Below are 25,593 nucleotides of genomic sequence, written 5' to 3'. Positions count from 1 at the left end.
AATGCCTTGTGTGTGTTCAGCAGATGCAAAGTTCAAGGCAGAGCAGGGAAGGATGTACAATGTAATGTGCTGAGGCTTGCAGCACTGCTGTGCAGCTCTCCACAACAGGAAGTCAGCAACCAATTGTCCAGCAGGACTGAAACAACAGGTCTACCCAGTGCCAGCTACTCAAGCACCATGTGATATCTGCAGGGGACATGTGAGCAGCTGATGGCTAAGTAAACTAGAGGAAAGTAGGAAGGAATCATTTTTTGGACTCCATCCATATCCACTCCAGTCTTGTTCCACTGAAATAACTTCCAAACCTACAGACCCAGTTTCCTTTCCCCAGATGCACACTTTATCTTGCATTTGGATAGTAATGTATGTCAAATGCTCAGCAAATTTGTGTGCTCACATTTGCCTGTCACAAGACATCAGATGGTCACTTACTGCCACAGTTCAAAGTGCATATTCATGCCTTGTAAAATTATGTTTAAAGAGTGAAACACAATGACAGATGCCACTTCTACAAGGTAAATTGTGAGGTTGTGACAACGAGGGTTACAAATAAATTAGTTTAATAACTGATCAATTAATTGTTTGGTCCACAGATGTAAGAAAACTGTAAAATAAATAAATATCTACTGTATTCCATAGCCCAAGATTATTCCTTCATAAGTCTTATTTTGTCGACAACCCAGACGTATTCAGTTTGCTGCTAGATGACAGTACAGAATTTGGTAAATTTAACTGCAGAACATTTACATTTCATTCATTCATTTTCAAACCATCTTCTTCCAGTCATTGCTCAAGGAGTAGCTGGGACCTATCCCAGTGGTCACTGGGTGAGGCGTAGTACACCCTGGACTGGCTGCCAGTTTAATCCAAGGCCGACAGACAGAGTCTATCCCAGCAGTCAATTAGATGAGAGGTAGGTTATAGGGCTGAAATGATTAGTCAAGTAACTCGAATAATTCAAGTAACTTGAATAATTCAATTACAAAAAATGCTTGAGGCAAAATTCTGTGCCTCGACGCTCCATTTAAACATTGTAGAACATATGCCAGGTCTGTATGTGGCACTGCAACATCCCCACAAAAAATAAACAGAAGACTAGAGCATGTGCATAAGCTGTGTAAGAGCTAATCAATGTAGCACCAAAAGCTACAGCTTTCCAACATGACAACCAGAATAAAATAAAGCCTTTTAAAAGAAAGGGTCCACGCTGATCATCTGAAATAGTTTGACTGCACATTTAAAGTGAAGCAGTGTGTTTGAGTTTTCATTGACAGGGTGCAGAGTGGATTTATCAGTGTGGCTTTTGTGGAAAAGCTGTACTCCGGTGCCCAGTTTTTCCACAGGCTGTTCGCCCTTTCACATGCAGCCTGACTGACTGAGGATTACACCAACCACCTGCGCTTATGGTCCGGTGTCAGGGGAGTGCTGAGCTCCTGACACCGGCAAAGATTCAAAACTTGTAAAGACGTGAAAAAATAAATAATTACCCAGGAAAACAGGAAGGGATACACTAAATTTGACAATCTGCGTGATGGTGCAGCAACACTGTGCCATTGCTTATGGAAAGCCCTGGACTACTGATGGTGTTTAAAAACAAAACTAATCTTTATCTGATTACTCGATTAAAAAAAATTGCTAGAATACTCTTTCAAAAATATTCTATACCTGCAGCCCTAGTAGGTTACACTCTAGACAGGACACCAGTCTACCACAGGGCCAGATATAGAGAAACTAATTGACACTCACATGCTCATCTACAGGCAATTTAGACTCACTGATTCACCAAACCTGCATGTCTCAGGAAGTGGAAGGAAGCCAGAGCACCCGGCGGAAACCCATGTCAACTAAGCAATGGCGCTGCACCATCATATTGGCTCTCAGTGCCATGTGGATTTTCAGATTTAGGGTATTCCCCATCCGTTTTCTAGGGTAATTATTTGTTCACGTTGTTGTGAGCAAAGTTTTCCTAGACCACAAGTGCCAGCAGTATCAGTCAGTGGAGAGCTGTGTGTGCAGATGATCACACCCTGTGATAAACTGGGCTACAGAGTGCAGCTTTTCTGGAAAAACCACATTGATAATTCTGCTATGCACGCTGATGACGAATAGATGTAAATCTGGTCAAATCCGATAAGAATCAGCCTGATAGACATTTTTGAATATTTAAAATTGGATTCACTTAAACCGCTCACATCTTCTTACTTCATCTGTGAGGTGGAGAGCAGCCAGCGGATCATCACACGTCGCCATGTGTTTTTAAATAAGACACAAACACTTCTTTTCTTTAAATAAGCATTAAGTCTCTTTCGTATCTGTCTTGCTGTTTGATAGCACGGAGTTCATAAGAACAGCCAGTGAACCCCACCCCCGTCTCTTAAATTCTCGCTTCTGCTGCTATATTGATTAGCTCCTTACACCAGTTATGTGCACGCTCCAAGTCTTCTGTTTTTTTTGAGGTGAGCGTTACAGTGCTACATACAGGCCTGGCATATATACACTAGCGTTTTCAGTGATGCAGTGTTTACAGAACACTATTTGAAAAGATAAAGAAAAAAGATTTTATCTGTTTTCATGTGAACAAGGCCATAGTTTGTAATTTTACATAAGATGCAAAGCTGAAGTACGCAAAGGAAGAAAGGAAATGGCTTCTATTCCCCTATACATCTGATCTCAAGCAAAATCATGGTCTAAATTTCTGGGGAGAGCATGTAAACCCCACATGGAAAGGACTTTGGAGTGCGGGCAGGGAGTGATCCCAGGACAACATGGATGTCAGGCAACAGTGCTAACAACTAAGCCACCATGCTGGCCTACTAGGTGATTGACCAATCGTTGCAGCTCAAGTGAAATGTATAATGAGCACCTTAAGTAAATCACCCATAGAAATGGTTGGACTATAACGCTCCGTTGAAGAAACCACGGCGGACGCTACTGAGACAAATGGGTAAGCTCTTGGCATTACGGCGGTACTATTTGTCAAGTAGTATTTTAACTTGATTGCGCTTTTATACGAGCTTCAGCGACGCTGCGTGGCACAGAGCTCGTAGTTCCTCATAGCCAAACCGTCCACGCCAAGTGACAACACAAAATGGTTAAAAATAATCGAGGGCCACTTTATGTCATCTTCCCACTCTGTTATGACCCGTGGGTGAGCCAGAGTCGATCCCTTTGAGCTTTTCAAAAAGGTTTTTGTTTCTAACCGTGTAATATCTTCCATTGTTCTATATTGAAAACACCGCTCACCGGAAGTCCTAAAGCCCCTGTCACAGTGGCGTATTCGTAGAGCTGCTCATTGCAGCGTTGTATTTCATTTAAATACGCCCAAAATACGCACGTACTCAGCCTTTAACAGTGTTTGTTGGTACTTGCAGCTGCGTGTTCGCGTTTTAATGTGTGCACACAGTCGCGTGTGCCATGCAGCACCAGTTTCAGTGCTATTTTCTGCCTCTGTGGAAGTACTCTCTGTTCTCTACTGCATGGTGTGGTGTGGCTCAAAAACAGAGTCATTCAACATTACTATTATTTTTTTTGTCTTGGTGGATCACTTTCATTATGTCCAAATGCTGCCGAGTCTGGCTGTGGTAAAAGCTGCCCTGAACGAAACGCTGTGACTCGTTAAACTGGGAGAGCGCTTTTATTGATAGCGAGCGCGCGGTCTCTCTCTCTGTCTGTGTGACACACAGAGAGACAGAGACAGAGAGAGAGCTTTTATGAAACAATGCGACAGTGAAACAGTCCTCATATATGAGTCCAGTATGATAAAGTGAAGCAATGATCTTGCAGTATTTATAGCTCCAGAAGAACAACAGGGAGATGTGAAATGGTGTACAGTACTGTGTTGAAGTGTGGGCAGGCTCACAATAGCAGACAGTGGCACGGCGCTACGTGTACTCGCGTGAAGACTCCATGCTGTGCTGTACGCCAAAGAAAATTAAACAGGTTTAATTTCTTCTGTCCTATGCGTGTAGCCCTCAACATACTGCTGCGTATTGAGAAAAAACTCCTCGTGAAGTGGGCGGAGAGCTGCTCATTACAGTGTAGACGATACGCTGTTATGAGCAGCTCTACGAATACGCCACTGTGACAGGGGCTTAAGACAAAATGGAAATGCCTCTGTTGTAAAAGTGGGCAGGGCTGAATAAGGTGAATACACACACACAACAAAAAAAAAAAACTTTGTGCTAAGTCTGCTCCTACAAAAAAGAAAATCTGGACAAAAAACTTCAGGAATCAGAGATATTTGTAGTTTTATGCTTTAAAAATACAAATCCATAGCCCTGTTTAATTAATCATTAAGGCTTAAAGAGCACATCAGTGGCACAATGGTATGTATGACAACAGATGTTTTTCTACAGTTTCAAATTAAGAAATTAAATTTAAATTCAAATTAAGTTCAATTCACCAGCAGGGACAAGAAAGTATATTTTTGATGCTCCATTTATTTCTACGTATGCATTCCAATTTGAAAAAACACTCGTTGTGCAGTGTGTGCTAAATCTAGCACACCTACAAGCATTTGCTCCTCCCACTCTGTGCCAATGAATGAGTCCCCGTGCAGCTCAGTGTCAAATAGAGTGTACATCAGAGCATGGAAATATAGACTGGAATGGACGTGTGCACCTCAATCTATTAGTGTCACTCAGGACAGGAAGGCGCCATTACCAAGGGTGGAGAAGTGCAGACCATCAATAATAAACTGACCTTTTTTTTGGACTAGCGTCACTATTTCTTAACGGATTTTAATAAATGTAGGCTTGTTTTAAAGCCCATTGAAAGCTCTTTCCAATGAACTAAGGCATGTGGGGTGAAAAAAAAAAAACTTATGTAAAATGCAGAAATTTGGGGAAATGATGACAAACTGTGCTGCTTTTCTCTCTCTATTGTCACTATTTGCTAACAGATTTTAATAAAAGTAGGCTTGTTTTCAAGCCCTTTAATTGCTCTTTCTAATAAACCCATACATGTCTGGGTAGAAAAAAAATGTTTTATGTAAAGTGTGGAAATTTGGGGAAAATATGCCATTCTGTTCATTTACTGTGATCTTTTTTCTGTCATCATAATTGTCGATGGAATTTTAGAAATGAAGCCTTGTAAGTTGTATTCAAGCTGATTAAAAGCTCTAACGAACCCATACATGCTTGGATAAAAAAATCCTTCTGTATTAAAATATAAATCTGAAGTATGCCTTGCCATTGTGGTCATTTACCTTGCTGCTTTTTCCACTGTAATATTATTGCTAGTCTTTTATTAAAAACATATGATTTTTACTAACATTTTATTACAAGTAGATATAAAGCCATTCAGAATTTATGACTTTTGACCCTCAGTCAGGGTAAAGAGTACCTCCTCCATCCCCTCCCACCACACTGTTAAAATTTAAATGCTGCCTGTGACCACCATGCACATATATTAAGCAACACTGCAAGTATATATATCTATATTTAAACATTTTTGTCTCCGTATATGTATGCATGTGAGCGCAGCTTATTGAAAAGAACTTATGATGCTGAGTTATAGTCTCAGTATATCGATATTAAATTGCGACATAACTTTAAAATAGACATTTGTTTTACATAATTACATTAAGGCTCTTGTACAGTTCATTTTAGTATTCGAGAATTTGTTTTTGTAGTTGGTGCAGTTGATGGTGAAGCACTGGCTGCCTTTTTTCTCCTCATTTCGCTTCTGTTTAACTGGCTCATGGCACTATCTCCACCCTTAGTAATGGCCACCGTGCGGCACGCCGCTAGTCACGTGACGTCCATTCCAGTCTCTATTTCCATGCATCAGAGAAAGCTGAAAAAGAAACCTCAATGACACATTGCATAATACTGTCAACACCATGAAAACACAGAAACATGTTGGGGAAATATGTCATGAGATACAATGCCAAATATCTAAATTTGAGATCAATAACATTTCAGTACAGCACTGATCAGCACTACAGAGGCTGTGATTAGAGCCAGAGAGAGAGGTGTCTGTGACCTTTATTGCCACCACCCTGCCAAAGTTCTAATGAGTCACAGCACTTGTTGAAATACTTTTGTGTAGGCATATATCATTAAGTAATTTTCACAATAAGTTGGGCCCCATTAAAAAAAGTTTATCATCCTTGACATCAGAAAAAGTGATGAGCGAGGGCAGATATTTTTTCTCTGATATAAAAACAAAGAAGGATTTTCTTCAAAAGAAGATGTGAAATTTCAGCTACAGTCTGCCAGAAGGCATACGGAATAGAATGTGTCAGCACAGAGCTACAACTCCCCGAGGAAAAACTCACCTTGCAACCATTGTACTTAGCATCCAAGCTACCGCCATCGTCAAGCGGCACATTCCAGGCCCAGCTCGGTAAACGTTGTGCCATCATTGGCCAAAGCATACTCTCAACCTAGCGGACATAAAGGTTCTTGCACCACCTATACTGCTGTCAATGAAATTTGCCCCCCCCCCCCCAAAAATTGATGTGGGCCGATTTTCGGCATGCGGGTGGGATGATAAACTGTTTTGTTTTTAATGGGGTCTTAGGGAAATTGTTAAATTGAACCAGGAGACTTTTCATTAATTAACAGCCAACCTTTTAAACATAAATCTGTAAAAATCTTAGAGTTTCTCCACCCACATTTTAACTGAAGAGCTTAAAAAAAAAAAAAAAGAAAGAAAGTTATGAGTGGTCATACAATGTGAAGAGTGAAAAAAAAAAATACTATGATATTAATTTAGGTCATATCATCCACCCCTAACATGCTTAATTAAACATTTGCACAAAGGTTCTATGATCAGTGACTCTAATACTGGTCCTCAGGTACCACAAATGTACACATTTTCTATCTCTCCCTGCTCTGCCACAAGCTGATTAGCACCATTCAGGTGTGCTCAACCAATCTGAAAAAGCTAATTAGGGTTTGGCAGAGCAGGGAAAGATGGAAAATGTGTAGAATGGGTGGTACTTTAAGCGTGCTGAGAACCACAATTTTATTTAGGGTCTGCTCCTGTCTCTGCTCCTGACCAAGCCAGCATCTACATAGATGGACCTCGGGTGCCGGACTGTGGCTGCCCACTGATGCTAATGGTTGGATTGTATCTAACTAATTAGGATGGTTAGGATGCAGAGGACAATTATAAAATATATATATATGTGTGTGTGTGTGTGAGCAATGACAATAATGACTATTCAAAATAAAAAATTTTGTTAGTATAACTGAAAATGTAATAGGCATTTCCATGTGGTTAGGGCTGCAGCTATCGAATATTTTGGAATTGAGTATTCTATCGATTAATCGGATAAAAAAGTACTTTTGTATTTTTAAACAATATCAGTAGTGGCAGGCTCTCCCTGAGCAATGGCACAATGTTGCTGTGCCATCATGCAGATTTTTAAGTTTAGGATGTTCCCTCTCTCTCTGTTTTCCCAGGTAATTATTTTTTCACATTATTAAGAGTTTTAGAGCTTGGTCAAACCATAAGCCCAGGCGCTCTATGAAATCTTCAGTCTGCTGACAGGACATTCTTTTTTTTTTTTTTTCTTATTGCACATTTCATTTGCACTTTTTATTGCTGTGATTTATTCAGTGTTTAGTGTATATTTCTACATGCCGTACAGAGCAGCTCAAACCGAAGTCAAATTCCTTGTTTACTGTGGATACATTGGCAAATAAAGCCTTTGAAAAAAAACGGCTGCGGGGGGGCAACATTTCCACAACAGCTGGCACTGATAAATTAACTCTACAGCCTGTTGACAAAAAACTCTTATCAAATCTGAAAGCATTTTTTTTTAATAGTTAAACATGATTAATTTAAAGTACACCTCCTTTCGCTTCAGCACAGACCCTTTCTCTTAAAAGGCTTTATTTTACTCAGCATGTGGCTTTGTAAACTTGTAGCATCACTGGCTACACTGATTAGCGCTTACATTAGTTATGGGCATGCTCTACGGTCTTCTCAGTTTTTTGTGGGAGCGTTACAGTGCCACCTACAGGCCTGGCATATGTACTACAGCTTTGAGGCAAAAAATTTGCCTCGAACATTTTTTGTAATCGAATTACTCGATTAATCGTTTCAGCCCTACATGTGGTCATTAAATATAAATGATTAAAGCTAGGGAAGGTAACTGTTCAGAAACACTGATATTGGGTGAAATGCATTATATAGTCAAAAAAAGGAAAAGAAAAAAAAAAACTGACCAGTATAAGCCCCGTGGTGTGATCTCAAAAACCAATCAGATGCCTTCATGTCTAGTTCTTCCTGCTTGCGACACCACGCTCAACGCCCCCCTCTGTCCCTCCCTCCTCTGCACGTGCACACTCATCTGGTTTCACCGAAGACGTTCACTTTGTCCCTTTCACACCACTTCCAGTTGCATTGTGTGGCGTCATGACGACACCACGTGGATGCAACCTAGTGCCGAGACCATGTCGCTCAACGTCAGAACACCATGACAGACGCAAAGGACAAAGTGAATCGCGAATTGTTCCTGAAGAATAAATCATGCAGGATTTTTTATACCGTGTACACAATGCAGTAAAACTACACGCTCAAAGAGCACACAAAAAAAAAAGCTCAGCATGGTTGCTGCTCCTTGCAGTTGCAGTTCCTCACTCTTAAATTCTCTCACAACTGTGTTTAAATAAGTCCATAAAAGCCCTGCTCATAGACTGATTGCCAGAGACAGGACATGTCCAGAACCAGTAAAAAGTCCAGACATTTCCAGTCCACTCACAGACAATCCATTTGTGCATGCACATGTGAACAATTAAAAGAAAAAGAAAAAAAAAAAAAAAAAAAACACTGGCTGGCTGCAGGCAGTTCCTCACTCTCCCCTCAAACTCTCTCATAATTGTGTTAAAGTCCTGCTCACAGACTGATTGCCAGAGACAGGACATCTCCACATTTACTCACAGACGGTTCATTCGCGGATGTGCGCACGCAGCTCGTGGTCAAAGGAAGAAAGATAAACTATAACAGAAATCAGAGCACAGACCTGCAGCCCTGCACAAGAACAAATATAAACTAGAAGAGAAATCAGAGTGCACAGTCTGGCTGCAAACAGACTGCCTGCAGATCCTCCTCTGCATTCTCACCTCCTCTCTGCCACCCTGCTGCGCACACCTGACGCAGGCATTCCTAGATCGTCATGACGCCACATGAAGCAATTCGAAGTAGGCCCGGTTGTGAAAGGGGCTTTCGGTACAATGGCAGAGGGAATACCAGCCGAAACTACCACTTCCACCATTACGTTAACAGCTCACCCCGATAGAAAGCCAAGGAAAAGAAAGCCGGAGGTAGAAAAGGCTGCGATGAAAAAGGCTAAAGCAAGAGGTCAGACGAGAGTCAACATCGGTGCGGCATTTTCTTGGTGGAAACAACCTGAGGCATCTGAAGGACCTGAAAAGTGACGCAAAGGTGCTCTCTTTCTGTTGGACAGGTAATTACTTTTGCTTGGGGGGAATTTTATAAGATTTGCCAACTTGGCTACTTTTGTAGCTCGTATTAGCCCAAAAGCTAAAGTTAACGTCTCTGTATGTTATTTTTGGCTATGACAAAGAGCCTCTGCTCTCCTCTGCCCCGCTGAGTTCCACAGTCAAGCCCCGGTCACAACCCACCCTGTTTTTTTTTCGCTGTACGTTTTCTGCGGATGCCACAGCCACTACGTTTTTGTGAAAACATACGGAGGCAGCAGCAAGAGGAGGGAAGGAGTACGTTCAACGCACATCTCTAGGAGTGTAAGGATAAAGAGAGCTGACAATAAAGCAGTGTGTGTGTGGGGTCGCTTTCTTTTTTATGAGCGGGACCGGAACGACAGGTGTTTTTTCGGCTAGGTCAGCGATGCATGACCATGTCCAGCCTGCAGCCGTCAGTTGTATGAGGTTTACTTGCCTTGAAAAGTTACAGCTAGTTATCAGACTGAAGCTGTGGAGTGTCTGTGTTGCTGAAGTTTGAAATAAAGTCCAAGTTCAAGTGAAAAGCTGCGTCGTGCATGCAAGTCTGTCGGCCTCCATAGTAAGTGGTGAGTGCCGTAATCCGTACTGCCTACGGACCGGATTGGTTAATTCAATAGTAATTGAATGAAAATGTGCTGCCTTTGAATCCGTACTGAGGCAGTGCTCACAACGATGCGTCATCTGTACTGCTGGTGAATCCGCAGCCTGACCGCAGCGAAAGTTCTGCATGCACTAAAACCTCTACGGGCATGTCTGCGTGCTCCTAAATTCGTACTGAGGCAGTACTTAGGACATAACGGATCTCCAAAATTTAGCCCACGTTTTGCAAGTAGACTGCACACACGTGCAAGTACGGCTGGGTTGTGACACCCGGCTTTAGATGCACGTTCAAGTTTGTGGGGGCGTGGCTCTGGAAGGAGCACTCCAATCCACTTTATTTATAAAGCACATTTAAACAGACCCGAGTCTCCAAAGTGCTGCACAACAAAAGCATAGACACGCGGAAAATAGCAATAACAATAAAATAGATAAGATAAAATACATAAAATATAAAAACCATGATAAAAAAATAAATTTCAATAAAATAAGACACAAGGACCGTACAACTCACGCAGTGTTAAAGCCAAGGAATAAAAATGGGCCTTAAGACGGGACTTAAAACACTCCACAGTGGGAGCAGATCGGACATGTGGGGGCAGAGCGTTCTGGGACCGACCATGGAGAAGGCTCTGTCCCCTCGAGTTTTAAGTCTCGTCCTAGGCACCATGAGCTGGGACTGGCCCTCGGACCTCAGAGCTCGTGCTGGAGTGTAGACCTGGAGGCAGCTGATGATCACTGACGTGGTAAGGGGTGGAACCTAGAGGAGGTGCTACTTTCAAATCTTCCTAGCTCTCTTGTTATCTCTCCAGGACGACCAACTCTAGCTTTAATTCACTAAATTGAGAGGAAACATATGATGTTGTGATTTATATCAAATAGCTTATATCATGACGAGATTTGTCATGGCACAGCCCAGTTTTCATGGCCATTATGTCTTCTTGTAAAAAAAAAAACAAAGACTATTACCAGTTACCTTTAAGTAGGAATTAACAAGACAAGTGTATGGCTCACATGTAGAGCTCAGCAAGCCACAGACAGGGAGGACAATTAAATGTTCACACCTCGTTTCTGGTCATCAAAACTCAGCACTGCAGCTGTGGCAAGATGAGTGATTTCCACATATGCCACTATTTTGTATTCTTTTTTGTCATCATTGAATAAACATTTCTGGTCTGCACCATGACCGGGGGGGGGGGTTCATCATGGTGTTCACAGCATTGTGCAACTTACACTGTGGTCAGTCATCATGTGAGTAATGACTGACACACCCACCCCTATGCACACACATCAGGTGTGCAACATTCAAGTCAGGGATGTGCCTGGGGTTTAAAAAAAAAAAAAAAAAAATTCAACATCACCTCACGATTAAATCAGCAAGGGTGCATTTCACAAGAGAAAGTCTGTACAGCTAAGTATACTTCATCTAAAGCCTGGTTCACACGGCAAGATAATTAGGCCGATATTGGACCCGATCTTCCCCTTCCGACAATCTTAAGCACGCCCTGACAATCGTGATGATGCTATAGATAATCTTACCAGATATTCCTGCCGTGTGATGTGTTAAGAGCGTTCTGACCTGCTCGGAAGGACATCAGGGGCGCTCATATCGCAAATTGGGGATATTCAACATGTTGGATTGTCTTGACCTGATATCGCAGTGTGTGTGGTGTCCTCCAACCACAAACGAGCACACAGCCTGCTGAATGTGACGTGCAGCCAATCAGAAAGCAAGGTGATGGACATACAGAGAGGAAAATAAAATCAAAACAGCTGTTCTGACTTACCAGAAAGTCTGGTTGTCGCGCTGTCTCCACTCCTTTAAAAAATGCCTTATCTTTTTCTTTTTGTATCATTTTTTTCCCCGTGTTTTAAATAGTCCACAAACTCTGTCTGTCTACGCTGAAGTGATGTTTAATCTCGAGGGATTTTGCAAGATTTCCTGTCTGACCTGAGAATGTTCGTGTGTGAAATCTGTTCGTGTGTGGTGTGTTGTTTTTACCGTGTGGCTGAACACCACACACTGTACGACCAAACCTGTCAGATCTATGATTTTTTTTTTATCTCCACGTGTGTGGTCTCTCAGGTTTTGGAAACCTACAGGTAATTTTAAAATCATGTCATGTGTACCAGGCATAACAGTGTGTGTGTGTGTGTGTGTGTGTGTGTGGTGGTGGGGGAGATCCACAACTTGAGAAACAATCTGTAGAGAGCCCGCAATTTGAGCAGGGAGACAGAAAATGTGTAGGTTAGGTGGTCATTGAGGACCAGTTTGAGTATCACTGCTCCACATGAATAAACAACACTACTGAAGACAACCTGCCCGGCATATCTTCCAAGTCTCCTTGTTAATCCCACAGCTAATTAAACAAGCCAGGTGTAGAGTCAATCAAAAGCTAAGAAACACCAGGCTTGACTAATTTGCTGTGATTGCAGCGGAGTCAAAAATCAATTAACAGGTTCAATACGTTTTTCCTCTGAACCAAGAGGTAAGTAAGCACCTCAAATCTCATTCTGCAACTTTATTACAATGCCAAAGTCAATATGTTTTATTCATATCTTGCAACTTGCAAGAAGGCATTAGTAATTTTAATCTACAGTCTTGTGAGGGCATGGGTGTCTATCATTTCTCAATCAGTGCAACTGCTAAAATAAACAGTACTATGGTGAAGTTGTAGCCATTTAAAAATTATGCACGTACAGTCCTAGGCGGTGGAAGAACCGGAAGCCTATCACTAGCAAGTGTTAACGGAAGACACGATGGCTCTACTGTACGAGTAACAACATGCACAAAAAATGGCAATAGAAAAACTGTCAAAACTGTGGGGTGACCAAACTGTGACCGATTCTGCAGTTAACTCCTAGCAAACCCCTGACAAACTCAAGTCACTCAACGTGGATAGTAGCCCATTAACGACCATTTCTACAACTATCGCACAAAGCGTATATATTCTATAACATATACTCAAGGAATTAGGCGTAAAAGCCAGACCATTTTATGTGGTTACGCTTCTACATAATGTCAACACCCAATAATAACGAATAATGCACGATAACAATCAGCAGCAAAGGAAGTGAACATTAGCTAACACTTGTAGTTTATACTCAATAAGCGTAATTTTACATAGACAGCTGGGTCACAAGCAAGACATCGTGAAGTTTTTCGATAAAGGCTCATGATAGCTTTTCGCCTCTGTTCGTGCACTCTTGTATTTTTAAGAACTGTGTGGCTAGCCAGTGTTAGCAAAAGGCGAAACGCTAGCTTAACGTCACCAACCCTGACAGGATAGTTTTAGCATAGCTTACCAAAGCTAACTCTACTTACCAGTAAACTTTAACGTGCGAGACAGCCGCTGCGTATCACCAAATCAGAAACTTTACTAAACTACTTCACTATTCATTCAATCACGTACCTGCAGGTGCTCCTGAAAGCGAATCGGCAGGATCTGAGCCATGGCGGTTCCTCTCACACTCCTGCGGTCTAAAGCTAATAAAGTACTACGGCTTCTCCTCTTTAGCTTCGAGACAGACAGTCAGGAAAGCCCCAATGAACTGATTCTGTTAAAGTGGAACAACGTGCTGGTGACTTTATTCCTCCCCAAACTGTATGTCTGAAGGTTTTTCCCCGGCTAAACACAGACTATCTACCACCGCACCGACACCCCGGAGCTGCAATGGCGGTGAAGGAAGAAACATCCAGGAAATGTAAGTATGCTCAACCAGGCGGAGGGATACACAATCACACTTCTTAAAAAGTGCATATTGTCAACTATAATTACCATTTCTTTGGCAGAATTACAGTATTAAATGCTCTCTTTAAGATGTCACTCTCTGCAATTCATATTAACGTAATAACGTAAGGAAATTCACGCAAAGAGGGACTATTTTTTTTCTCGTCGCTCCTTTTTTGCCACATCATTCGTCTGTGTAAATTAACGTCAGTTCACGTGCTACACACTTGTTCCGCTCAGCCAATCAAAATGCTCACAGCCTGAACTTCAACTTTCAACTTGTCAGAATTGTGTATGTAATAAAAGCAGTTTAACCCTCAATAAGAAACTAATTAAGGATTCTTACAAATCCTTGTTATTGCTGTTTGTATGTCAGTGTCCTCGAGAAACCACTGAACCTTAAAGAATAGACCTATTAAGGTCGACAGGAGGAGTGCTGGTAACAGCACAGGGGTTGTGGTGAGTGGGTAGGTTGGTGCATCCCTGCCGGCTTGTTGTAGGCAATAACTCAAAAAAGTGAAATGGCATAATCTTCTTCTTCTCCAGTTTAAAAGAGCATATTATGCTGACGAACTGACTTAAAACGTAGTTAACTTTGGTGTCCCAGAGGAATAAAAAACAAACTTTATCCTACGTAATAGCCCATGTCTGCCAGCTGTGTGGCCTAATATAAAAAGACATACAGAACAGGGAAGTAAAACCACAATTAAACAAAGGATAGAACATGTGAATAGGAATGATGCCAAAACTTTTTTAAAACATTATATGACACGTTAATTTAGCTTTGGCTCTTTTTTTATTTAAAACACTGAAAAAAAATATCTGAAGACCTGAAAACGTACTGTTGTAAATGCTGTCTTTGCTAAATAGCTGATGAACTGTGCCCACCAATCATATTACTTCAATAAATGGGTTCAGTTCCATTCATAAATGCAATGCCAAACATTGTATTTCATCTTCATCCTGATCTCCCCAAACATAGTGTTTCTTCACAGCAGTGGTCTCAAACTGAAGTTTCAGAGAGTTCGTGGAAGCTTCTCCTATGTGTGAAAATCAAATAGAGTTGCTGTTGTCACAGACCATGACACTCAGTCGTGCTATTAAATGATCCTTTGTACATCATTGTTTAATTATTGCCCATTCAGTTATTTCTGTTATTAGTAATGTCAAAGGTGTCACCAGTGGCCTCTTTTAAAAATCATTTTCTATGTGATAACAATGTCTTTGACAGAATTTTCAAGCACCATTTGTCCGTTATGCCCGTGCAAAAACTGATGAGTGGTGTGTGTAACAGTGATCATTTCCCCTTTTAACATCCACAATTTCTGTTGCCAGAGGATGTAGTGACATTGCTCAATGGAAAGCTGCACATTGAGAAAGCTGTTGATCAAAATTTACAACACAGCTGAACTTTTACCAGGGATGACGAGTATCTGCTGAGCAAGCAAATATTCATATATTAAGGAGACTGTGCTGAGGAAACCTTGAAGACTTAAATGCATATATACATTAAATAATCAAGATGCATAAGAACGCAGCACTGACCCCATCATGGGGTCATGTGTAATTTCCTGCATCAGTTATACAGGTGTGCTTCCTAATGAAGACCTCTGAGCGGAAACTGATAGTTTGATTGTGGATGATTTCAGACAAGAACTCTAATTCATTCCAACATAATTTTTGGCTGTAATAATTAGATTGTGATAATTGCTCAAGGGTATACCTCTCTTGTTTTTTCCTTTTTTTAACTGGGAAATGATGGCACCCATCTTAGTCTTTCAGCTGCTCCTGTTAGGGGTCACCACAGCAGATGAATAAGTTTCCATCTCACCCCGTCTTCTGTCTCACCAGCCACCTGCATGTCCTCCCTCAGCACATCCATAAGCCACCTCTTTGGTCTGCCTCTTCTCCTCTTGCCTGGTGGCTCCATCCTCAGTATCCTTCTCCCTATATACCCCTAGGTCCCTCCCTCCTCTGCAGATGTCCAAGCCATCTTGATCTCACGTCTCTGACTTTGTCTCTGAGTTGTCCCTCTTGTTTGTTCATTCCTAATCTTGTCCATTCTTGTCACTCCCAAAGACAATCACAACATCTTCAGCTCTGCCACCTCCAGCTCTGCCTCCTGTCTTTGTTAGTGCCACCGTCTCTAAGCCGTACAATATAGCTGGTCTCACTACTGATCACTCCTGCCACCTTTCTCCACCCTGCCTGCACTCTTCTTCACCTCTCTACCGCAGTCTCCATTACTTTGGACAAGCTGACCCCAAGTATTTAACCCTGTGGGGTCTGAGGGCATTTTTTGGACAGTTCACTCGCCTGGCATAAATATTTTATTATTGCTGTTAACAGCTCTCCCTGCATCCCACAATCAAGTTTTATGTCTCTTTTTTTTCAGGACAACCTGTGCTTTCAGAAGATATATGTTTTTGTTGTGTTTTATAAGTGTAATAAAGGTTTACAGTCAAAAATAGGCAAGGAAAAAATCAAGCAAAAATTATTTTCCACACAGATTTATTCAAAACACACAGCCAAACTATAACAAACAACTGTTTTGACACTTTATAAAGGTAATTTGAAGTCTTGTGTGAAAGACTGTGCAACAATAAACACAAATGCACATTTTGAACAATATATACAAAATGGTCTATGCATTTTGTTATTTTGATATGGTAAACAGTGCTTTACGCAGAGAAAGCAACAGAGTTATCCAGTAACATTCACATGCCAACTAGTGGAGCAATCCTGATAGTTACACACTCTTTGTTTGAGCACAGGCTCTCCGTCTGCTTTCGCTGTGCGTAATGGTGCAGGGCACACTGAGTATGTACTAATAGTATGTACTCATTGGAGCACCCAGGGGGTATTCAAACGGGCCAACTAGTAACACATCACTCCTGAAAATGATCTTTGGCTTTTCACGTGACATAAATCTGCCCTACGATTGGATTTTGGAAAACCATGTGACGGTGAACCAATTCCGATTGGACAGTCACATTGTGCACGTCATCACACAGCTTATGAGGAGTACAAAGATGGCTGATGACTGGCTCAAAAATCCACGGAGTTAACTTTTCAGCAAAAAAAGTAAGTTTCTATCTCATATCATTAAAAGTTATCTATAATTTCGTAAAGATTGGTCTTAGCCATCGTATACGACGGCGTCGGCCCCAGAGGGTTAAACTTATCTACTTTCACTACTTCAACTCCTTGTAACTGCACTATTCCCCTGGGCACCCTTTCATTCACACACATGTATGCAGTCTTGCTCCTACTGACTTTCATTCCCCTTCTCTCCAGAGCATATCTCCTCCTGTCCTGTCCAAGCTAGACTCAACCCGCTTTCTTTTCTCATTACACTATGTCATCTACAAACATCATAGTCCATGGAGACTCATGTGTGATCTTATCTGTCAACCTGTCCATCACCATTACAAATGAGAAAGGACTCAGAGTTGATCCTTGGTGTCAAACTAAAAGACACCATCAGCAACATTCAAACACAGCAACTTCTTACTGTTAGGCAGCAGAACTAACAGCTTTGCCACACTACTGCTTTGGGCTCATCTTTATACACAACACAGTGATAAGAACATCACCTTATTAACTTGCACTGAGTTGTGTAAGAAACATCTGGATTGTAATCTATCCAGAGAGATCCTCCTCCCAAAGCTGCTGAAAAACAGAAGGATTTCACAATGAAATGTTAGGGGGAAGTGTACAGGATGTTATATAACTTAAAAAATGATCAAGGATGAAATCGTACTGTTCAGCCATTTCTTTTTTTAAAGGAGGGTTAATTATTTACCTTAAAACATTGCAAATAACACTTAACACCACGGCAGGCTACCAGTGGGTATCAAATCCTTCTTGTTGCTGTTTTTATGTTAAAGTGTCCTTGAGAAAACACTGAACCTAAAAGATATCTCTGCGGGTTATCATGTAAATTTGAAAGTGGTCTGTTTTGTATTTCAGGCTAGTAGCCAGTCTTTCTCACTTTGCAAAAAACACAATACCCATGTCAGAGAGGTTAGTCTTTGTTTTATTATCTGTATAATTTTGCCGCCCAGTACTCGAAAGAAGAGATTTCATCACTCTAGATCAATGGTTTTACTTTGGAGCCCCCCCAATTAAGTCAAAATCTCACCCCTGGTTTGTGCACCAAGTTGATTATAGCTTTAACATGTGCACTTCTACAACTTCAGAGTAGACAAATCCTGGGGTACCAACAGTACAACAAGGACCATACAGTATGTAATACTTTTTCTTAGCTTTCTGAGTGAATTTTGTGTCTCACCTGGGACCCAGTCTATCAAAATAACAATACTACTTGCGTCATGATGATAAAATGGGACTAAATCAACAATGTGGTGTGAGTGATGGTTTCAGAGGCAGAAGGTGTAGTGAAAGCCGGCCTGAATAGACCATTCATGCTGCTGTTGCCATGGATTCACAGACCCAGGAAGACACAGCCCTTACAGATAACCCATGTGTGTGACGAAAGAGTGGCCTTCGGACTCTATGATGTCAGATTAGACTCGGCTTCCGTGGATATGACAGGCAATACCAGTCGTCCTGCAGCCTTTTCAATTAGATTTATTTATACAGTAAAAAAAACTGCAACATGAATTGTTCCAAGGCACTTCACATGAGTTCTAATCTTACCCACCCCATGAGCAAGCACAGTGGTAAAGGGGGGGGGGGACTCCCTCAAGCAGATCATACTCAATGTGATGGTGGTGGTGGGGGGGACTCCCACAAGCAGATCAGACTCAGTGTGGTGACCATCTACTTTTAGCAGCAGGTGGTAAAATCACAAGTCAGAATTTCAATACATCCACTTTGGAAATTATTCACAATATTAATACCAGCATTTTGGCATCAAAATCAATCCTATATCTTGAAAATAACCCCCCACCCCTTGAATGTAACAAAGTATGGTCTATTTTCAATTATCTGGCTATTCCGCTATGTGTAAAGTTTGTCCATGCTCTTCAAAAACTTTATAAACACAATTCTTTCACAAAGGTTTTATTTCAATCACACTGTGTGAATAACAGTACTTAGGAGGAGGCCATGCTCTTCAAAAACTTTAAAAACATAAACCATTGTCAAAGGTTTTATCAAATTCTTTAGCCTGAGATCTTGTTTTTGGCTTGGCCATGACACTTGATTCACTATAACTTGCCATGCTGTGACTTGAAATTACATGTGTAATTGCATGATCACTGTAATAATATCAGTACTTATGTAGCTTTTGTGACTTCTCTAAAACAAGTACTACCAAAGTCAGGAGCATTATATATCATAAACTTGAATGTTGTGTTCAATGCAGAGTTCATCAAAACTAATCATGAATTCAAACCAATTACATTCTAATATTTCGAAAGATGTTAAAATTACAGTATATATTGCAGTTTTCTTTTTTGCATGGGGTGGGGTTTCTGTCATGGTCGACACCCACTTCCTATATGAACTATCTCCCAAATTACACAATGCACAATCTCTGAAGTGGATGTAAGCATATTTGAATATATATATATATATATATATATATATTTTCTACCATTACCACCTCCTGTTACTGCTTTGGTCATACTAACAATACAAAAATCACAAATAAAGCAAATGAAGCCTTAGCTTTGTTTGCATCTTTATTATAGTTCATCTGATTTAGTTACACAAATCAGCACAACATTACAACCACATCAGCACTGACAAATGTAAATGTATAGCAAATGAAAATAAACTTATGAAAAGGTCACTGATTTTTCTGACCATGAGCACACCCAGATATTAGCAGGGATTTGAGCACAGCTGTATGTCTCCCTGTGGATCCCAGACCCAGAACTGAACAGTTTGATAGAAGCTGTGTTGATTCTTTACACTTTCTTTCCTCTGTCTCACGTTTCACAGCGGGAGACAAAAACAAACACAGAAATCCTTGCGCAATGATACAAAGACCATTTTAAGTGTTCTCATTCAACAATAATTAACGGATAAATGTCATTTAATAAGTATGGGATCATGTTTGGATTCCAACTAATCATGAAAGGATCTCTTGAACAAATAATTATTTAAAAAGAACCGTTCAGAAACGACTGTATGTCTTCACTTTATGTTTCAGTGTCTGATTAATGCTGCAGTGACATTAGCGATTAACGTTTGATTGCTTTGTCTGTTGTAATGGGAAGGCTACAAACTTGGTGGTGCAGCTGCTATTTTGTCTATCGTGTACTTTTTTCTAATGATACACAAATATGCAATGTTAGAACTGAAGGTTACACTACTTAAAAATGCTATACAGGTGGTAGTCTGACCTTCCTCAGTTAACTGTTATTATACAATTGCCTGCAAACCCCTTAACTGGCTCATTTTCATTACAGCTACTTGCTAATCTAGCCATTGTGGTGGCTAGTAAGAAAATAGTTACATGAAAAGGGTACATTTTAGCTTCCCAGTATTGTCTTACATCTGCATCTTATCATTCTGATTTAATAACATGGGCATGGCAGAGTTTTATAAAAATTAGATGACAGATTGTAGCTATGATAGCTGCCACAAGCTAGCATGAAGAGCATGTGAGTAGGCCACAACATCAAAGCTCCTTTCTCACAGAGGTGTGTGTGTGTGTGTGTGTTTGTGGCATGTTAGTGGCAACCGCTGGCATGTTGTACTTGTCGTACACATGCCAGCAATCACCACCAATACTAGTGGCCGTTGGTGTGTGCTGTGCATTGTGCACCGTGTGCATTGCATTTAACATAGTGTATTGCCTGCCTCTCTTGTTTTCTTCCATTTTTATCATCGCTTTGGAGTTTCTGAACATCCTGGTGCTTTCCAACATGTTGCACAGATGTGTAAGGGGAGACTGTGATGAGTGGAATTGAGTGGCAAGTGTTTTGAGCAGTCCTAAACACTCACCACACCCCTGCCAACAACTGTATGGTGTTGTGTGATGTTTGTTGCAAGACATGATTGTTTTTATGGTGGACAGTGGCAAGTGCTAAACGTGCTTCTAAACACCACACGCTTGCCTTCTGTGTAAGAAGGTCTTCAGTCAAGTAGAGGCAAATCAGAAGACAAGTAAAAATAGGATTGATTGTTCACAGGCACAGTTCAATACCAGCAGGCAAACACGCTTGGTCAAAATCAAGTAGTTTTTGTACACAGATGATCAGTCCAACGGGCAACAGTCTTTTTGAGGGAGGCAGCAGAGGCTTATCAAAAAACAGGAAAAGGTTCTCCAACAAAGGTTTTCATACCAAGCAGTCTATCCAAGATGGCAGGAAAATTCAGGAACGCGGAACAGCAGTAAATGTTTGTAATACGAGAGAAAACACTGAGGGGAAGCATTAGTATGCAAGAAAGATGGACAAACCAATACAATCTGGCAACAAGATGATGTTCTAAACATAGTTTAAATAGGTGAACAAACAGTCAACCATGGAAATCCAGAAACTCATGAAATCTGAATGACAGGAAAAAGGAAATTAACTACAAGGGACAAATGCTGAATAAGCCTCAATATGTTGGTGCCATGAATTGCTACATGTGCCATGCTATGGAACCACCTTAGGTCCTGAATGACAGCCACCCAGACAGACAAGCAGTCCATCCCTATATTCTAAAAGTAGCCATGTTTTTGTTCAATCTGGATGTCATGGGCATTCCCTCGACCTTTTGCAGTTGCTAGGGTCCTCATTGTGAAGGCTCCTGTGTAGTATAACCTAAGAAAGACCTCACAATTGTCATCTGTGTCTCCCTGAGTAACTTCCTTGTAACTTTTCATTTTACACAATAGCATTCCAGCAGGGCCCAAGGATAGGACAGAGTACCACAGACATCCAGTTGCTCATTAGGTTATTATCCAAGTCTCAAAAGCATACAGTAAAATTGGAAGCACCAGGACCTGAAAGTCTTGGACCTTCATTCCCCTGCAAAGCCGCAACACCAAAACCTCTGATTTGAGACATCATGACTCACGTTCTTCCCAGCCATTTCCCAGTCTCAAAGTCACTGATGACAGTGAATCTTTCAACAAGTTTGACGTTCTCCAAAGACTGAAGTCATTGAAAGCATGGATCTGATTGCAGCACTTGAGAAGCTGTTGCTTGTCTATTGATTAAGGTAACCATTGACTCTGCAAAGATCACTGCACCATCTGTGAATTTGTTTTGCAATCAGTGAATAGTGCAGTATCCAAAACATGTCCCTGATGAACACCAGCATTCATTGCGAGGAAGTCATAGATTCTTATGTATCCACACAAACACGCACATACACTCAATAAAAATATAAACGCAACACTTTTGGTTTTGCTCCCATTTGTATGAGATGAACTCAAAGATCTAAAACTTTTTCCACATACACAATATCACCATTCCCTCAAATATTGTTCACAAACCAGTCTAAATCTGTGATAGTGAGCACTTCTCCTTTGCTGAGATAATCCATCCCACCTCACAGGTGTGCCATATCAAGATGCTGATTAGACACCATGATTAGTGCACAGGTGTGCCTTAGACTGCCCACAATAAAAGGCCACTCTGAAAGGTACAGTTTTGTTTTATTGGGGGGGGATACCAGTCAGTATCTGGTGTGACCACCATTTGCCTCATGCAGTGCAACACATCTCCTTCGCATAGAGTTGATCAGGTTGTCAATTGTGGCCTGTGGAATGTTGGTCCACTCCTCTTCAATGGCTGTGCGAAGTTGCTGGATATTGGCAGGAACTGGTACACGCTGTTGTATACGCCGGTCCAGAGCATCCCAAACATGCTCAATGGGTGACATGTCCGGTGAGTATGCCGGCTGGGACTGTATGCTGGGACATTTTCAGCTTCCAAGAATTGTGTACAGATCCTTGCAACATGGGGCCGTGCATTATCCTGCTGCAACATGAGGTGATGTTCTTGGATGTATGGCACAACAATGGGCCTCAGGATCTCGTCACGGTATCTCTGTGCATTCAAAATGCCATCAATAAAATGCAGCTGTGTTCTTCGTCCATAACACACGCCTGCCCATACCATAACCCCACCGCCACCATGGGCCACTCGATCCACAACATTGACATCAGAAGGCCGCTCACCCACACGACGCCACACACGCTGTCTGCCATCTGCCCTGAACAGTGTGAACCGGGATTCATTTGTGAAGAGAACACCTCTCCATCGTGCCAAACGCCAGCGAATGTGAGCATTTGCCCACTCAAGTCGGTTACGACGACGAACTGGAGTCAGGTCGAGACCCCGATGAGGACGACGAGCATGCAGATGAGCTTCCCTGAGATGGTTTCTGACAGTTTGTGCAGAAATTCTTTGGTTATGCAAACCGATTGTTCCAGCAGCTGTCCGAGTGGCTGGTCTCAGACGATCTTGGAGGTGAACATGCTGGATGTGGAGGTCCTGGGCTGGTGTGGTTACACGTGGTCTGCGGTTGTGAGGCTGGTTGGATGTACTGCCAAATTCTCTGAAACGTCTTTGGAGACGGCTTATGGTAGAGAAATGAACATTCAATACACGAGCAACAGCTCTGGTTGACATTCCTGCTGTCAGCATGCCAATTGCACGCTCCCTCAAATCTTGCGACATCTGTGGCATTGTGCTGTGTGATAAAACTGCACCTTTCAGAGTGGCCTTTTATTGTGGGCAGTCTAAGGCACACCTGTGCACTAATCATGGTGTCTAATCAGCATCTTGATATGGCACACCTGTGAGGTGGGATGGATTATCTCAGCAAAGGAGAAGTGCTCACTATCACAGATTTAGACTGGTTTGTGAACAATATTTGAGGGAAATGGTGATATTGTGTATGTGGAAAAAGTTTTAGATCTTTGAGTTCATCTCATACAAAATGGGAGCAAAACCAAAAGTGTTGCGTTTATATTTTTGTTGAGTGTGTGTGTATGTGTGTATGTATATATATATATATATATATATATATATATATATATATATATATATATATACAGTGAGGAAAATAAGTATTTGAACACCCTGCAATTTTGCAAGTTCTCCCACTTAGAAATCATGGAGGGGTCTGAAATTTTCATCTTAGGCGCATGTCCACTGTGAGAGACATAATCTTAAAAAAAAAAAATAAAAAAAAAAAAATCTGGAAATCACAATGTATGATTTTTTAAAAAAAATAATTTATTTGTATGTTACTGCTGCAAATAAGTATTTGAACACCTGTGAAAATCAATGTTAATATTTGGTACAGTAGTCTTTGTTTGCAATTACAGAGGTCAAATGTTTCCTGTAGTTTTTCACCAGGTTTTCACTCACTGCAGCAGAGATTTTGGTCCACTCCTCCACACAGATCTTCTCTAGATCTTTCAGGTTTGGACTTTCAGCTTCCTCCAAAGATTTTCTATTGAGTTCAGGTCTGGAGACTGGCCAGGCCACTCCAGGACCTTGAAATGCTTCTTACGGAGCCCCTCCTCAGTTTCCCTGGCTGTGTGTTTGGGGTCATTGTCATGCTGGAAGACGCAGCTGTGACCCATCTTCAATGCTCTTACTGAGGGAAGGAGGTTGTTTGCCAAAATCTCGCAATACATGACCCCATCCATCCTCCCTTCAATACGGTGCAGTCATCCTGTCCCCTTTGCAGAAGAGCACCCCCAGAGTATGATGTTTCCACCCCCATGCTTCACGGTTGGGATGGTTTTCTTGGGGTTGTTCTCATCCTCTAAACATGGTAAGTGGAGTTGATTCCAAAAAGCTCTATTCTGGTCTCATCTGACCACATGACCTTCTCCCATGCCTCCTCTGGATAATCCAGATGGTCACTGGTGAACTTCAAACGGGCCTGGACATGTGCTGGCTTGAGCAGGGGGACCTTGCTGCCCTGCAGGATTTTAAACCATGACAGCATCATGTGTTACTAATGTAATCTTTGTGACTGTGGTCCCAGCTCTCTTCAGGTCATTGACCAGGTCCTCCTGTGTAGTTCTGAGCTTTCTCAGAATCATCCTTACCCCACAAAGTGAGATTTTGCATGGAATCCCAGACCGAGGGAGATTGACAGTCAACTTTTGTTTCTTCCACTTTCTAATAAATAATCATAACAGTTGTTGTCTTCTACCAAGCTGCTTGCCTGTTGTCCTGTAGTCCATCCCTGCCTTGTTTAGGTCTACAGGTGTGTTCCTGGTGTCCTTAGACAGCTCTTTGGTCTTGGCTATGGTGGACAGGTTGGAGTGTGATTGACTGAGTGTGTGAACAGGTGTCTTTTATACAGGTAACAAGTTCAAACAGGTGCAATTAATACAGGTAGAGTGCAGAATAAGAGGGCTTCTTAAAGAAAAATTAACAGGTCTGTGAGAGACAGAATTCTTGCTGGTTGGTAGGTGTTCAAATACTTATTTGCAGCAGTAACATACAAATAAATTATTAAAAAATCATACATTGTGATTTCCGGATTTTTTTTATTTTTTTTTTTTTTTTTTAAATTGTCTCTCACAGTGGACATGCACCTAAGATGAAAATTTCAGATAATAGTGCTTAGCAAATCACTTCAACATATCATATTTTAATTTAATGTTTATAAAAACCCTTCACTGCAGCATGTGGTAGCCTAACCTTTGAACAAATGTGCATGTGAAGTTATTAATTTACTGAGTGTGCTACTGTGCCTCAACCAAGAGGAGGACTAGTCTGTCACTCGTTACAGAAGAAAGTCTAAGCAGTCACAATACATTCTATGCATAATCCAAGATGTGGTGATGAACTTTTCAACTGAAATCCGTTTTAAACATTAATGTGTAAACCATCTGCTCATACTGAGTATAAAGGTTTGCTAATGAAGAGCTCAAACCTTTTGTTGTT

General features: G+C 41.3%; 1 protein-coding gene across 2 annotated transcripts in view; it reads right to left on the bottom strand.

Annotated features, from left to right (window-relative positions):
• Positions 1-13,755, bottom strand: part of cltca (clathrin, heavy chain a (Hc)) — an 89,927-nt gene extending 76,172 nt beyond the window's left edge. For both annotated transcript variants that reach the window (XM_034179003.1, XM_034179004.1), the window contains exon 1: positions 13,448-13,755. In XM_034179003.1, the coding sequence (XP_034034894.1) occupies positions 13,448-13,489 (42 nt within the window). In that variant the 5' untranslated portion in view covers positions 13,490-13,755. The remainder of the gene's footprint in view (positions 1-13,447) is intronic.
• Between the last annotated feature and the right edge of the window lie 11,838 nt (positions 13,756-25,593).

Source organism: Thalassophryne amazonica, chromosome 9 (assembly GCF_902500255.1).
Source record: "Thalassophryne amazonica chromosome 9, fThaAma1.1, whole genome shotgun sequence".
Lineage (NCBI taxonomy): Eukaryota > Metazoa > Chordata > Actinopteri > Batrachoidiformes > Batrachoididae > Thalassophryne > Thalassophryne amazonica.
Note: the sequence above shows the minus strand (reverse complement) of the source record. Positions and strands in the feature narration are given on the sequence as shown.